Source organism: Neolamprologus brichardi, chromosome 11 (genome assembly GCF_056152115.1).
Source record: "Neolamprologus brichardi isolate AB-2024 chromosome 11, ASM5615211v1, whole genome shotgun sequence".
In the NCBI taxonomy this organism is placed as follows: domain Eukaryota; kingdom Metazoa; phylum Chordata; class Actinopteri; order Cichliformes; family Cichlidae; genus Neolamprologus; species Neolamprologus brichardi.
The window spans coordinates 12,129,140-12,143,652 of record NC_142114.1 but is presented as its reverse complement, the minus strand read 5'-3'; the positions used below and the strand labels follow the sequence as shown (position 1 = coordinate 12,143,652).

Sequence of the window (14,513 nt, the reverse complement as noted above, 5' to 3'; positions counted from 1 at the left end):
GAAACTTCAGTAGAAGTGAGCTGCCAGCTATCTAATCAAGGGTTGGCAAGGAACAGCCAAAAGCATACGTGACACCTCAACGTCTCCAAGAATCTAGAGTATGTCGTGTGCAGCAGTGACTTTGCAGAATCGAGCCAGTGCGCAGGTGGACCGGTGCGCAGCCTCATGCTCTGCACAGCATAGTAAAATATATAGTCTAAGATAACGAGCTACAGGCTACCAGCAGTGGAACATGCCCAGGGTTCAAATTTGGACATTTAGTGTTGTGATTGCGATGAGGGAACAGTGCTCAGGTGGACAATTTAGAATAAACCTGTGCTCCACTTTCTCTCCTACTGAAGCCAGTGTCTCTCAAAACAGCTCCCTCATTTGTGTTGTCTGTTGACCTGTGTGTAAAACCTTCCCTGTATAATCACTCATTCCCATATGATGTGACCATATTGATAACTCTGTACTTTGTGGGGATTTTACATTCCCGGTGACAAATTAATGAGTATGGCTAAGGGGAAATAGATTTCATGAGATTAAATGCTGCGATCACAAGTCTCAGTGAGGTATCATGTCCCTGCGCGCAGCGTTGGGCCTTTGTGATAGCTTATTGTTTTAAAGGCAACGTGAGCAGGCGGTGCTGCTTGGTTCTAATTAAATTGTCATTAAAATGTGACATTAAGTATTTTGTTTTAGTTGTGCATTAGTTGAGAAGGTTGATGCCACTCTCTCTGTGCTTTTGTTTAATGCTAGAGTCAGCAGGTGATTAGATTAGCAACAAGGGTGTGACTTGGGTAATTTGATTGGCTCCCTAGGGTCCCCTACAAAAAATTGAAAGGAAAATGTCAAATTAATCGATCCGTAATGGGAGTGATGTTTCAAATTACATAACACTAGAATAAAAACGTAAGACAAACGTTATATTATACATAAATACATATTTAGGTCTAAAAACACTTAATAACAAAATTGTATAACATTACCCTAATTTTTGCTTTAATATCATAGTAATAGTAGTATCATAGTAATACACTGTTTGCATGTTGTTACTGTAGTGTTACTACAATTTTGTAGAAAAGTATATAAGTGGTGATTTTGTGACCTAACAGCATCACTGTTATCAGCACATTATCAGCTTGTAATGGTACAACTTAAAAAAAAAAACAACAACTATTTGCTACTGTGCAAAAGTCTTGAGCCACTCTTTGTTTCTTTATATTTTGCTTTTAAGGATCCAGGCTTTCTTGTATCTTTTAAGTGGTCTTGAGCAGTAGTTCTTCAAACTTTCTGAAGTTTTTCTTAAGCCTCTTAACAAGGATCTGTGAATCATTCAAGTATAAAAAGTGTTTGCAATATAACTTTAAAGACTTTGAAGACTAACGAAGAGGCAAGCCTGAAAATGCAAATGAACAGTGTCTGAAAGGTCACATCCTTAAGAAACAGGGGGAAAATCCATCAAAGACCTGACACAGAGAGTAGCTGTTAAGAAACCATTCTTAAAGAAGGGAAACTGGGAGAAATGGCAGGTAGGTTTGCCAAATTATACAAGGAGTGGACTTAAAATCAGTAGAAATAAGTCTGATGAATGAAACTTGAAAATCTGACATTTTCAGGAGGAGGGACGTAAAACCGCGAGTGTTCATAGTCATCTGTAAAACACGGTGGAGGCTCTGTCATGGTTTTGTGCTGCATTCCAGACAGTTTTTAAAATCTTGTTAAAATTGATGGAATTACAAAGAAAAACACCGCTAATTTTTTGATCCACCATCCAATACCAGCTAGAAATTGGCTGACAGCATGACAATGATCCCAAACAAACCAAACTCTCAAATCAGAACTCTTGCATGGTATGCAATGCAAGTGTTTGTTCTATTTACTGCAAAACTACACAGCAGATGTGCTGCCCCCCCCCTGAGCCTGGTTCTGCTGGAGGTCTCTTCCTGTTAAAAGGAAGGTCTTTTACCCCTCTATCTCTGAGTGTCTGCTTGTAGGGGACCAGTCGATCACTGGAGTTCTCTCTCTCTGGAGCCTATCCCATCTACCATAGAGCGAGAGCTGGGCTACACCCTGGTCATGTCGTTGATCTGAAGCACGGCTAAGATGCTTAAACATTAGACATAAAAAAATCAAATGAAACCTTAACTGAACTGAAAGCTGTGGTCTTTATGCTGAACTAAGCTGACCCATCTTGACTTAGCTAGGCAACATGAGAGTGATACTAAACTTCTTCTTCTAACCCACACAAAGACAGATAATATGTTAAAAAACATGTCTATTTTAAATCATTTTATAGACAAAATAAAAACATTTAATATCAGATTTTGCATTAAATACTTTAGAATCAAAATGACTCCTTTGTAGGATCGGTATTTTAACATTGAGCAGTTATACGTTTCGTGATGTAATGCAGACAACAGACCCATTTCCCTGTAGCTGCACACATACACAAAATATCCCAAATTATTCTGTCAAACACGAATCTGTTTACTACTTCAGTCACTCCATTTTATTTGGATATAAACTGCAGGTGTACTGAGTGGTGAATTTACTTGTAGCCATCCTATTAAAGGAGGTCTCCCTTTTAGGTTTCGGCAAAACTCGCAGTATGCCGCAGGATTTATTCCGTACTGGAATAGGTAACGTATGAGCAATGCTGTGGTTTGGAAGGCCATGTTTGCATTTTAACCTAATGGTCTTGTCTGTTTTGTCTGTCCCCTGCCTGCCAGCTTTAAACTAATATCTCCTCTTTTTGAATATGTGAATGCTGAGACTTGGGTGAAACAAAGAAAGGGTTTAGAATGATGGCTGAATAGAGAAAAACTGGTGATGTAGGTTCTTAGGAATCTTTGGTCATAAAAAGACTGGGCAGCAGGAACAGAGCTCGTGTTGAGACGATGAGCTCATGTGGATGCTTTTCCCACAAACAAGAGGCTGAAGGGAGAAAGGAGAGTTTCAGGGTTCCCACCAATCCTATCAGCTGTGTTTTTTTATCTGTCTCTTGCAGCACTCGCTTGTCTGCTTTTCCCATGCTCCCTGTCTCCAAACCCTCTCATCAGGTTGTCTTTTTGCTTTACCCAGAAATTAGTCAGAATCAGGCAGCTTGGTATTGTAGGTGGTTGATTTTAATGTTGTCTTTTCTGTAGACTTTAGCCAGTAAAGAGTGTCTGTTTAGTAAATTGGGAAATTTGGTTTCAAGGACTTAGCTTTCCCTAAAAACGTTCCCTGGGGGTTGATATGAAAGAGAAGCTTTTTTTTTAGGAGTCCACAGTTTAAATATTTCATGAAGAAGGCATCCATGCTCTGCGTGTAACACCGCCCTGCTCCTATGCTTCCCCTTAGGAAAAACTTAACCTTCATCAACCTCTTTAACCTTTCGGCAACTCTCAAAACTCAGTCCTCTGTAACATCATTCATTGCATCCTTTCACCTCACCACCCACTGAAACCCACTACAACTTGAAAGCTCTGTTTCCCCATATAACAAATGGGATAGTAAAAGAAAGATGCAAAGTATAACCTGTTTGGATGCAAAGAATCAAGAGAGGATGTGTTTTGGGTTTCGTTTCAACTGCTGTGCCTGAATGACACTCTCCTGTGTGGCTCTATGCAGATGAGTTCAGCCCACGTATGGGCAGGAGGACATCCAGCTCTCTGTCTCTCACCAACGGATCTGGATCACCCAGAGTCCAACCCTCTGGATCTCAGTCAGTTCCTCAGAGAAAGAGGCTCCTGAAGGCTCCCAGCCTCGCTGAACTGGACAGCTCTGACTCTGAAGTGCGTTTCTGTGTATTTGAATTTTATTTTTCCTAGATGCATTTACTTTGTGCAGAAAAAGTGATGACTGAAGTGCATGTGTATTCTGTGCATTCAGGATGAGATTGTTGGACACAAATCAGCGAGCAGCTCCAGCGTGGCGACATCTCTGATGGATGACACTTCCCCAGAATCTGTGCTGGGGAAGAAAAGTGAGTCAGGAAGCCTTTTGACGCCCCCTGCCTCCTTAACTAAGCTATCTGCTGGCAGTGATCGATGGCTTTTAATCTTGCAGCCTTGCCAGTCATGTTGCCCAAAGTCTTTTCATTTGAAAGATTATTTATAATCAGTAGGTCTTGAGCCAAAGATTAACCAATCAATTGCTTCTTTGCAGTTAAACTTGCTCTTTTTTTCTCTCTCTCTCTCTCTTACGTTCTATCTATGAACACCAGCTCCACCCATGTTCCTGCCCATCTCCTCTACACCTCAACCAGAGAGGCGTAAGACCCCCCAGAGAAGACACTCTATTGAGAAGGAAACACCCACAAATGTCCGACCGTTTCAGCCGCCCTCCAAGCAGAGCTCCAAGTCCCTGGTGAGTCAGAGCTTCGTGTATCATTTAAAAATAAACATTTGGAAATAGGATTCAGTTCAATTCAATTCAGTTTTATTTATATAGCGCCAAATAACAACAACAGTCACCTCAAGGCGCTTTATGTTATAAGTTAAATACACTACAGGGGCAGCCAACTGTCACAACTGATTGGGGGGTTAGGGGAGAAAGACAAGACAAAAGACACACTTTGGAAGAGAGTCAGAACTGGACCAGATTGAAATCAAAAAAATCAAATCTACTAATGCATTAGTTTCAAAGGATATTCCTTCGATTGCTGTTTTGACTTGTTCCACTGGCTGTCAGTGTCCAGTGTGGTCAAATAACTTAATAATCAAAAGAAGCAGAGGGAGAACGAGATAAGTATGTAGAGCATCAAGATCTGTAGGGAAATGAGGAAGGATTGAAACTAAACACACATGCTGTCATCTCTCTTCTGTTTGCCCCTTTCTCAGGATTTCTTCCCTCCTCCTTCTTTTACCAGAACCATCGAGTCCCTGTATCTCTGTTAAATTGCAGGCTTTCTGTTCTTCCTCCCTCCCACACACACACACACACCTCCACCTTCTCTTGCTCAGGTTGGAATCGAAATCTTGCATCACTCCTGGATTCCCTTCCTTCTCCACCCTTCTCCCTCCACTCTGTGCCCTTTGTGGAGCTCCAACCCTATCGAGGTGTTTGTGTTGGGGTTGGTGAAGACACTTTTTGCTCTGTGCAGGAAGGTTTACATCCTTCGAAGAGACTTGGCCGAGGTTTGCCCGTCTCCCATCAGTCTGTCCCGTCATAATAACCGTAGCTGCTCATCCTCCTAATTCTTCACTAGATATCATTCACCTAGAGCAGGCTGAGGACATTGCTTTGGATATCTAACACAGTGGCTCAAGCGTATAGCAACATAGAACTAACAAAGAACTGTCAGAGCGTTTACAGGAAATAACAGGAAAGACGAACATAGGATCAAAGATCTCTTTTTTTCATGTTTCTGAACACTAAAAAGTGAATTTGAAGTTTCCTCTCCTCCTCGTTTCTGGTAACAGAGAGTAATGGGAAGAACCACGGTGCGTTAACTTGTACTTCAGCAGTCAATCAAGGATTTATAATGTACGACTGTTACAAAGGCCCTGAGGATGCCCTGAGTAGCAGACAAACACACCTTGTGGCTACAAACATATACAGCCTCCCCTTACAATAAAACCACAGTCATCTAGGATGTTCCCTTATTTAATATTGCTCTCTTTGTTCCTTGAGTTTCACGTAGACATGGTCAAGACCACATTAGGTGCCCCTCCTATGGGCTAAGAACAGGAAACTGAGGGCCCAATTCACACTGGCTCACCAAGATTGCACAATAGAAGAACAGGTTGGAAAAACGGCGCATGGTCTGACGAGTTTCTGTTTCTGCTGCCACATTCAGACGCTAGCGTCACAATGTCTGTATAAACCAGAATGTATATCCCCCAAACCATTACACCACCTGCTGGTGGTGTAATGGTTTGGGGGATATTTTCTTGGCACACATTTCGCCCCTTAGGACCAACTGAGCATTGTTTTAATGCCACAGCCTGCCTGAGTATTGTTGCTGACCATGTCCATCCCTTATGACCACAGTGTATCATGTTCTGATGGCTGCTTCCAGCTGGATAACAAATATAAAAAGAAATTCTCTTTTTTTAGCCAGTTCTTGAAGACAATCAGTGCACGCTTTGTGAACACTATTTCTCGGCACTGCTGCAGGAAAAAAGTGTTCACTGTTTTTCCCACATCACGATTCTCCTCTGAGCTGCCTTTTCTTTCACTGAACAATGAGGATATTTTTATGACCCAGTTGTAGCCCGGACCCACTCTCAGTGCTCTTAAAGGTGCAGGAGAGTTGTGCATGTGTGTGCTGAATGAAAAACACTGAGTCCTGTGTTTTGAGTCTGCTGGGTCCACTCACTGCTGTGCGTATAATTCTTGTTGTTGCTGCAGGAGGAGTTTTGTTTTCCTGTGGAGTGTCTGTCTCTGACGGTGGAGGAGGTGATGCACATCAGACAGGTGCTGGTGAAGGCAGAGCTGGAGAAGTTCCAGCAGTACAAAGACATCTACAATGCCATGAAGAAGGGGAAGGTAATGCATTTTTTTTATTGCCTAGGTTAATTCTATTATAAAGAAGTAATCTCTCTTTAATAAACAGGGATTACTTACTCTTTCTAAATGAGCACAGTTAAATTATAACACCATAAGTGGGTTAGGGAAACAGTATAACTTTTATCCTGAGAAAAATGTTTTTTTGGTTCCAAATACCTTCTTTATATTTACTGCGATCTCTATATTTCTGTTGCAGCTTTGCTTCTGTTGTCGAGCCAAAAGGTTTTCCTTCTTCACCTGGTCCTACACCTGCCAGTTCTGCAAAAAGTAAACAATTTCAGATGATTATCTTCATCTTTTTCATTAATACTCTTCTGTTTATAATTATTTAAGGATCTATGGCTGCTTTCGTTTATTCCTTCTCCTGTAATTTCTGTCAATCGTCTCTTTGCAGGCCTGTGTGCGCACAGTGCTGCAAAAAGGTAAGGCACGTGGGATAAATAAGTCCTCTTCCGCAGTATCACATCTTCCTTTATCTTTGTGCTGGTGACAATAAAGTGGACCTCTTTAAAATAAATAAGTAAATAGTGTAACATATTTCCTAATGTGGCAAATGGTGGTCACTGATCTTTGGCTAATTACTTCCCAATCAACCAAATTCAAACTGACGACACTCTTCTCTCTTGTTTTGCATCATTACTGTGCTTCCATACGCATTGTGAGGAAGTTTTATCTCTTTCATACATGCCTTCCATCTCTGACAGATGCGGCTGCCATCCAAACCTTATTCCAGCTTGCCCATCTACTCCATTGGCTCCACCAACACTCTCCCCAGGGAGAGAATAAGTGCCATGGCTTCTGTAGGACAAGGACTGTCAGTGGCTGGAGCCCCAGGTCCATCTAAACCAGGAGGGGCTGCTGCATCCCCCGCTTTGAAAGAACCTGCAAAAGGAGCATCTAAAGGTCCCAGAAAAGCTCCTGGGGCAGCGACAACAGCAGCAGCTGCTAAAACTGACAAGTCCTCCAGTAACCCACAGCGCCACAGCATCCAGAAGACTATGTCTAAGTAAGAGCTATGAACAACACTATTCAAACTAGAAATAGCAGTGCAACAATCAAAAGGAGGAGATCATATATGATCTCCTCCTTTTGATTGTGCAGAACATCTCGTGTTCATCATCACAAACTGCAATACTGAAAACACAAACACACAATGCAAAGTAAAGGCCTTATTCATTGTAGCTACTACTGCTTGGTACAGCGTGTCCTCTTCAGTCAGAAGATTTGTTGGGTGTTGCTGACATCTAGTGGATAAAATTGCAACTACTACATCAGAAACTGCTTGGCTGATTGTCAAAATCAAATTCAAATACCAAATCATTCAGCGTCCTTATCACAAAAGCAGCAAGAAAATCATGACGTTTGGATTTAATTTACCTGTATTATCATGCATGACTGAACTTTTCATTAAGTCTTTTCAGGATGAGTTGTTTCATGTGTTTTTTGTTTTTAAACACATTTAATTGCTAATCCATCGATTAGGTTAGCTATGAATGCAAATTTTAGATCATTTGAAACCAAAGCTAATTCACATTGCTAATATATCAAAACAATGTTGTGTTTTGCTCCCGTTCAAGCCGAGCTCCTCTGCTGTTTCTGTCTCTGTAGGTTTTCGAAGCACGGCTCTTTAAAGTCTCATGAAGAACTGGAGCTTCCCCCAGAGCTGACGGAGGACTGGGCTACCATGGAGGTCTGTGTGGACTGCAAGAAGTTCATCTGTGACATAATCGCCTCCAGCAAACACAGTCTGTCACTGGCCACCAAGAGGGCTCGCTTAAAACGCAAGACACAGTCATTCTACATGTCCTCCCCTAAAGGAAGGGAGGAGTACCATCCCTCTGAACGAACAATCAATGAAATCTGAAACTCTGTATCTCTCCTTCTGGCTGCTTCCAGCTCCAATGGCACAACACTGGATATGATCTTACTGTATTAGTAGACGTGAGTTGGAGAAAGCTGCCTGAATGGCTGTAAGAACCTTAGTGGTGGATAGTGAGGTTTCTGGCTGCTGTGTCCCGATCGTGATCAGCTTCTCTAGACAATACTGTAGATCTGCCAGTCTTTTTTTGTGTTTTTTTTTAAATAATATCATTAATATAACAGAAATACCTTTAATGTGTGGACACAGGCATTTGACTCAACAGAGACAAAGTGCAAAGGGGACTGACTTCCTTCCTCCATGATGGTGCCACGGTCTGTTCCACCTAAACTCGCGTTCACATAAAAAGCACAAAACAGAAAAGTGATCGTATTGTAAACTAAGAGTGACGGTCATCAAAAAGAAGATCAAACTGTACATTTTGTATGGGCTATAATTTAGTTTTTTACATGTATGTACAGTAAATAATTACTCGATAAAATGTCACCCTCTGTTTTCAGTTCAGACTTTTGCTGATGATGCTCAGGGAGACTCTCACTCCTCTCTGCTATTGACAGCGCTCTTGAAACCATGCTTCCTTGAGGAATTCAACATAAATTACCCGTTTTATTTTCCTCCAAAGGTTCCTACACAAAGAGAAATATCACCTGCTTTTATGTTGACTATAGTGCCAAATAATAACTCCTTAAATATATATGTCACCTGATGTAGTTATTGATTTATGCAGTGGTCTTGCTAATGGAGGAAGACCACCTCAATCGCTCCAGTCTCTGTTAAAATGAAATATTCATGTAATTAGACAAAGTTCTTTAAAACACTCCTGTCATGCTTTTTCTTTTGCCATCTATATATTGTTGTAATATATTAAACATTGCCACAATTCAAATACTGATACCAGCCTATGTCTAAATAATCTCTCGGAGTCAAAAGCTCATGCAAACGTTGTGTTTGTGAGGGGCAGCCAATCAGAATAAAGTTGATCTGGCTCCATCAAGGCCCAGTATATGATAAACAAGGATTTTAACAAAAATATAGAAATTAAAATAAGCCCAAAATGCCCTCTGAAAAACAAAGAAAAACATTTATCAGTGTTTAATGCTAATAAATATTATAAATGTACTTAATCAGATCTGTGCAGGTGGTTTAGATCAGGGATAAGTGACAGCAGTGTGGTGCTCCAGTTATTTAGTTTTGCCTTTCTCAGAAATATCTTATCAAAGGTGCTTTAGGAGGAAAAAAGGTCAAAACACAGCTGAGGCTATGTTATTGAGATTTCTAGTCCCTACCATTATTTGGTAAATGCCTTTTAAAATCTTTTAAACTGCACACCACTTGGTATGCACAGATATCTCTAAGGTGCTTTTTTTTGTTAATTTGTGTGGTATAAATAAAGCTGATTTGAACTTTTTCAAAAGACAAGTTATAACATTAATTAATTCTCCAATCAGTCTAAAATTATGATCTCACCAAAATCTATCCGAGTTCACTTTTGTGATGAACCAGTTTTGATCAGTTGTGAAGTTATCCTTGCACCCTGACGAGCGTCGACGCTCGTCAGATAACTTATAAGCAAAAATCTCCAACTATCATTAAATCCCGACTTGGAAATGGAAGCATATGAATGACATCACCTGTTTCTAGGGAGAAGCAAAAGCACAAGCAAAGTATTTTTGATTAAAGGGAATCAAAACATCTAACAAATGTTGAGTTCACCTGCGATCCCCTCACTCCTACTCAGAGGCTGATTGAGGAAAAACACAATTTTAGGACTGTAACAAAAATAATAATAATAATAATTTCAGACATTACTATGACCCAGATGGTTCAGATTTGCCTTTAAGTATTTTACCTGAAATATGTGCATTACAGCATCTTTTCAAAACATACCTTAAACTGATGCAACGCTCTTGCTTTCCCATGAATCACGTTAATGATTTGTTTCTGTATGTTTGCAAAGATGAATCATAATACATAAAATAACAGCACGCTGCCCAGCTTTCAGTCACTCAGAGTTAATGTTAATACAATGCCTTTATGATTTATTTTTTGTCATTCACAGTCTCACTGGCAGAGAGATATAACTTCCTCACAGCCTGGATGTTTATTTTACACTTCATCGCATTCCACGTCTTTTCATATTTTGCCTTAAAAGATGCCTTTTGTTATCGCTCTCATCTGTTGAACAGTCCTCTGCTGTTACTGTACATACATCGTTTCAAAGGGTTTGTTCTAACGTTCAGGTGTGTTGCCTCAAAGATGACAGTGCTGACAATGAGACTGCTGTAGAGCTGAGAGGGAAATTGTCCATCTGTGGAGAACAGGAGGGCTGCGAAGTCTTCAGAAGAAACCTCTCAGTGTGACAGACAGCATCATGCATGTACTACAGTGTAGCTTGTACCTTCAGTCTGTATTACCTTCAAGCTGTAACTCCCTGCAGAGAGTGCAACAAATGACAAGTATAAACAATAAACTGTAATGCAATAGCTGACCACAGCCTCATCATTTATTTATCCTTATAATTTATTTATTCATCTTTTATTTTAAAGTATCCAAAAACATAATGTCTTGTTTTTTCAAGTGTCTCCAAGTGCCTACTAGAGATGGTAGGAAGTCTTTATTCAGTCCTGGAACATAATTTGATACCCATGAGGGTTACTAATGAAAATAATTAAATTTCTTTTTAACTATAAAACACCAAATCATAAAACAGAACAACAACAACAATAATAATAGTAATAATAATAATAGTAGTAGTAATGGTGTTGTAAATAGACAATCAGAAGAAGGAAATTTTGTATAATTTTGTGTTATGATCTTTTATAATGCCTGATTGACCGGGGGAAAAACAAGTTGTTCCTTTAGATTTTATTTATTAATGAATACATAATTTGAAGTTACATTTATTTCTATATTAATAAATAAATGTAAACAAACGGAGTGTTAAATAGGTCTGTAAATGTTTTACTCTGTCAATAAAGTTACAAGGGGGGGAGTGGCCTTGTTACCATAGTAACATAAAGCCTCAACTTTATCTCGGGCTCTGGTTTCGTGTTAGAAATGGTTACTGGTATTCACAAAGCGAGAAAGAGAGAAGTAAGCCACAGTTTTTGCCTGGTACCCCTGCCATGTTCTTTGTCGTGAAGCGGAAATGTTAGCTAGCGCCGAGCCTAACTTTTAGCCTTCACACACCAGTGCCAATGTCTCCGAGGTTCTAAGAGCTTGTGGTTTATTTCCGCAAGCAAGCTCTTAGACAGCGCCGTGCTAAAAATAACCCATCTTTAAGAGTGTAACTTTGAATCTATCTGTTCATCACTGCATTTTCTACAGGATGTGTTTATCCAGGATTCAGAGTCTGAGACTGGTAGCAGTATTGGAGGACTGTTCACACCAGCTGGAAATACTGGGACATATTCTCACAATGCGGATACGCAGGGAAAGATCTGCACAGGTGACTTCACAGTATTACCACGGGAACATCTGTCAACAGCTGCCTGCTGCTTTGATCTAGCAGTGTTGTGAAAAACTGTATTTTGGGCGTTATTACATTACGTGTGTGTGTGTGTGTGTGTGTGTGTGTGTGTGTGTGTGTGTGTGTGTGTGTGGTGCAGGAGAAAGCCAAGCTCAGGAAGTTGACAAGGGATTGGTAAGAAGCACAGAACACACTGAAAACAAACAAATAAACAAAGCCATTATCGAGTATAAAGTTTTATTCTCAATAATTCATCTCACTGCAGTGAATACATCTCACAGCTGATGTCCAAGCTACATTTGGAGCTGGAGGAGAAACAGTGTTTTAGCTCTCTGCTGCAGGCTGTGGAGGAAGTCGAGCAGAGGAGAAGGGATACGAATATGAAAAGGTTCTTCTTTGAATGATTTGCCAGTAATTCTGACCTTGGTGGTAAAAAAGAAGGGGGGTGTTCCAAATAGAAGACAAGGAGAAAAAACACATGGAGAAATAATCAGCATCATAATGTAAGTCGCTCTCCTTTCAGGGAGGAAATGAAACAAGTGGGCAAGAGAAGACAGACTCTTCTGAAACAACAAGAGGAGCTCCAACAGAAAACTCTCAAACTGCAGGTAAGAAACTGACCCATAGGGAACGACTGTCTTCATGAATAGCTGTAAGGGTCGAAAAAATAAGAGTTCAGTAATCCCACTACTTGGTCTCCATCCGGGCCTGTATCTGCAGGTCATACACCATGAAGCAAACAAGAAAGATCATTTGTTAAAGATGAGAATCAAAGAGAACACTAAGGAGAACGACACTGGGCTGCAGCTCAGGAAGAGCCAGAGTGAGACCAGTCAGGCTGAGGCACTGCTGGAAGGGCAGCTGGAGGTAGGTCCAAATATAAGACGCTCGGCTCTACATTTTAGATTTAGAAGTCAAATGTTTAATGACTAAATAATCACCTTTATTGGCTCATCCTGTCTCAGCTGCTGAAGAAACAGTTGAAGGAGGAGGTGAGAGTTTACAAGGAGTCTCAGAAATTCCTGCTGAGGCAGCATGAGGTTGGTGAAGTAATACTATATGCAGCATTGTGCAGCTGTGTGGCTTAGAGGCTGTGATTAGTTTAGCTGTACTTCCAAAAGGAGTTTTTTCTTCCCACTTTTGCCAAGTTCGTGCTCATGGACAGTCATGTAGTTGTTGGGGTTTTCTCTGTATTATTGTGGGGTCTTTACCATACTATATAAAGCACCTTCAGGCAACTGTGTTGGGATTTAGTGCTACATAATTAAATTAGCTTCAGAGCAGTTCACTTGAGATCACTCAATATTTAAAAGAAGATTTCCATCTGCTGTAATTTTTTCCCTGGTATTTTATCTGTATCCATGGAGAGCATAAGGAAGTCGCTAGCACAGAACAGGGTAGGCATCGATGACAACAAATATGACATTTGTTATAGATAAAGTCAGAAATACTATCACAGAGAGACGCGGCGGGGGAGGTGGGTTGCAAAGCAGCTTTGAGATGTACTCAAACTAAACCAACACTGTGCTGTTTTGTGTGTGTGTGTGTGTGTGTGTGTGTGTGTGTGTGTGTGTGTGTGTGTGTGTGTGTGTGTGTGTGTGTGTAAGAGAGGAATAAGATTCTCAAATCCTTTCAGTTTCTCTGAAACTAAAAAGTTATTTCCTGGTTTGTCGCTTGTATGGATTCATCGTTTCTGTGGTTTGGGCTCATCTTTATCAAGTAGCTGATCTTTTTGTGTTCGTCATTCTCCAGAAGACTGTTTATCTCATTAATTTGATTGCTGATAATATGGTGAACCTAACTTTGCACTGTTGCTGATCAGGAGCTGCAGCAGCTGCTGCATGAGCTGCAGAAGCACACAGAGCAGATGGTGCAGGAGAAGAGCAAGCAGCTCCACAACATGTGCTTCAAAAAGGACCTGAACTTAGACAGGCTGGAGGACATGAAAATGAAGGTCGGCGGCTCACGGTGCTGAACAGATGCAGATGCTAATTAGTTCGTTATTAAGTGAATGTCAATTACTTCCTGATTTCAGTTCAAGGAGATGGAGCAGATGGTGATGGAGGACAGGGAGGAGCAAGAGAAACTGCACCAACAGCAGGCACGGATCAGAGCTGCCACCAAGGTAACAGTATCCAACTGGCGCACAGGCCTCGCCAGCACAGTTCATGCTCTTTAAGTTCGGTTATTCTCGTATTCAAGAACAACGCTAAGGAATACGAGGGTATTCAGCAGGCAGAATGAACATGGACTGCGGCATATTCATTCCCAACCACGGCAGACGGCTGCCCCTCTCTGAGTCTGGTTCTGCTGGAGGTTTCTTCCTGTTAAAAGGGAGGTTTCCCTTTCCACTGTTGCCAAAGTGCTTGCTCATAGTGGGTCATATGACTGTTGGTTTTTGCTGTATGTATTATTGTATGGTCTACCTTACGATATAAAGCACCTTGAGGTGACTGTTGTTTTGATTTGCCGCTGTATAAATACAACTGAACTGAATCCCTGTTTCTGTGCAGCTGCAGGCCTGGTGGAGAGGCTGCATCGTACGCCGAGGACTCTGCGGTTTTAAAAAAGCTAAGAAAGGCAAGAAAGGGAACAAGAAGGAAAGAAAGAAAAAGAAGAAATGACTTTTTGATAGTGCTGCTGAATGTCATTGACATGATGATATGAATAAAAACAAACACTAAT

The 14,513-nt window shown here is 40.8% G+C and overlaps 2 protein-coding genes across 6 annotated transcripts in view; both read left to right on the top strand.

The window, feature by feature from the left end:
* LOC102796662 (protein spire homolog 1-like) overlaps positions 1-10,841 on the top strand; it is a 37,856-nt gene extending 27,015 nt beyond the window's left edge. For 2 of the 4 annotated variants that reach the window (XM_006794770.2, XM_006794769.2), the window contains 8 exons: positions 3,598-3,761; positions 3,859-3,952; positions 4,193-4,335; positions 6,322-6,459; positions 6,677-6,747; positions 6,875-6,902; positions 7,185-7,486; positions 8,089-10,841. In XM_006794770.2, the coding sequence (XP_006794833.1) occupies positions 3,598-3,761; positions 3,859-3,952; positions 4,193-4,335; positions 6,322-6,459; positions 6,677-6,747; positions 6,875-6,902; positions 7,185-7,486; positions 8,089-8,344 (1,196 nt within the window). In that variant the 3' untranslated portion in view covers positions 8,345-10,841. Of the gene's footprint in view, positions 1-2,573; positions 2,625-3,597; positions 3,762-3,858; positions 3,953-4,192; positions 4,336-4,931; positions 5,106-6,321; positions 6,460-6,676; positions 6,748-6,874; positions 6,903-7,184; positions 7,487-8,088 lie in introns of all 4 variants that reach the window. The other 2 variants (XM_087848111.1, XM_006794768.2) reach the window with 2 other exon arrangements.
* Positions 10,842-11,368: 527 nt separating this feature from the next.
* On the top strand, positions 11,369-14,511 carry drc9 (dynein regulatory complex subunit 9). 2 transcript variants are annotated; one of them, XM_087847746.1, is made up of 10 exons: positions 11,369-11,452; positions 11,687-11,807; positions 11,968-12,002; positions 12,110-12,216; positions 12,352-12,436; positions 12,549-12,695; positions 12,794-12,868; positions 13,651-13,782; positions 13,864-13,953; positions 14,342-14,511. In XM_087847746.1, the coding sequence occupies exons 1-10, from the start codon at positions 11,417-11,419 to the stop codon at positions 14,450-14,452; spliced, it is 939 nt and encodes a 312-aa protein (XP_087703872.1). In that variant the 5' UTR covers positions 11,369-11,416; the 3' UTR covers positions 14,453-14,511. The 2 variants fall into 2 exon arrangements, with proteins under 2 accessions (XP_087703872.1, XP_006794834.2); XM_006794771.2 differs by having other exon boundaries at positions 12,094-12,216.
* The last annotated feature ends 2 nt before the right edge of the window (positions 14,512-14,513 follow it).

Bases quoted from the DNA above. Each gene is read 5' to 3' on its own strand.
- drc9 (XM_087847746.1), top strand. From the start codon at position 11,417: ATGGTTACTGGTATTCACAAAGCGAGAAAGAGAGAA. The intron at 11,808-11,967 runs GTGACTTCACAG...TGTGTGGTGCAG, and splicing joins GCAGGGAAAGATCTGCACAG to GAGAAAGCCAAGCTCAGGAA. The intron at 13,783-13,863 runs GTCGGCGGCTCA...TCCTGATTTCAG, and splicing joins TGGAGGACATGAAAATGAAG to TTCAAGGAGATGGAGCAGAT.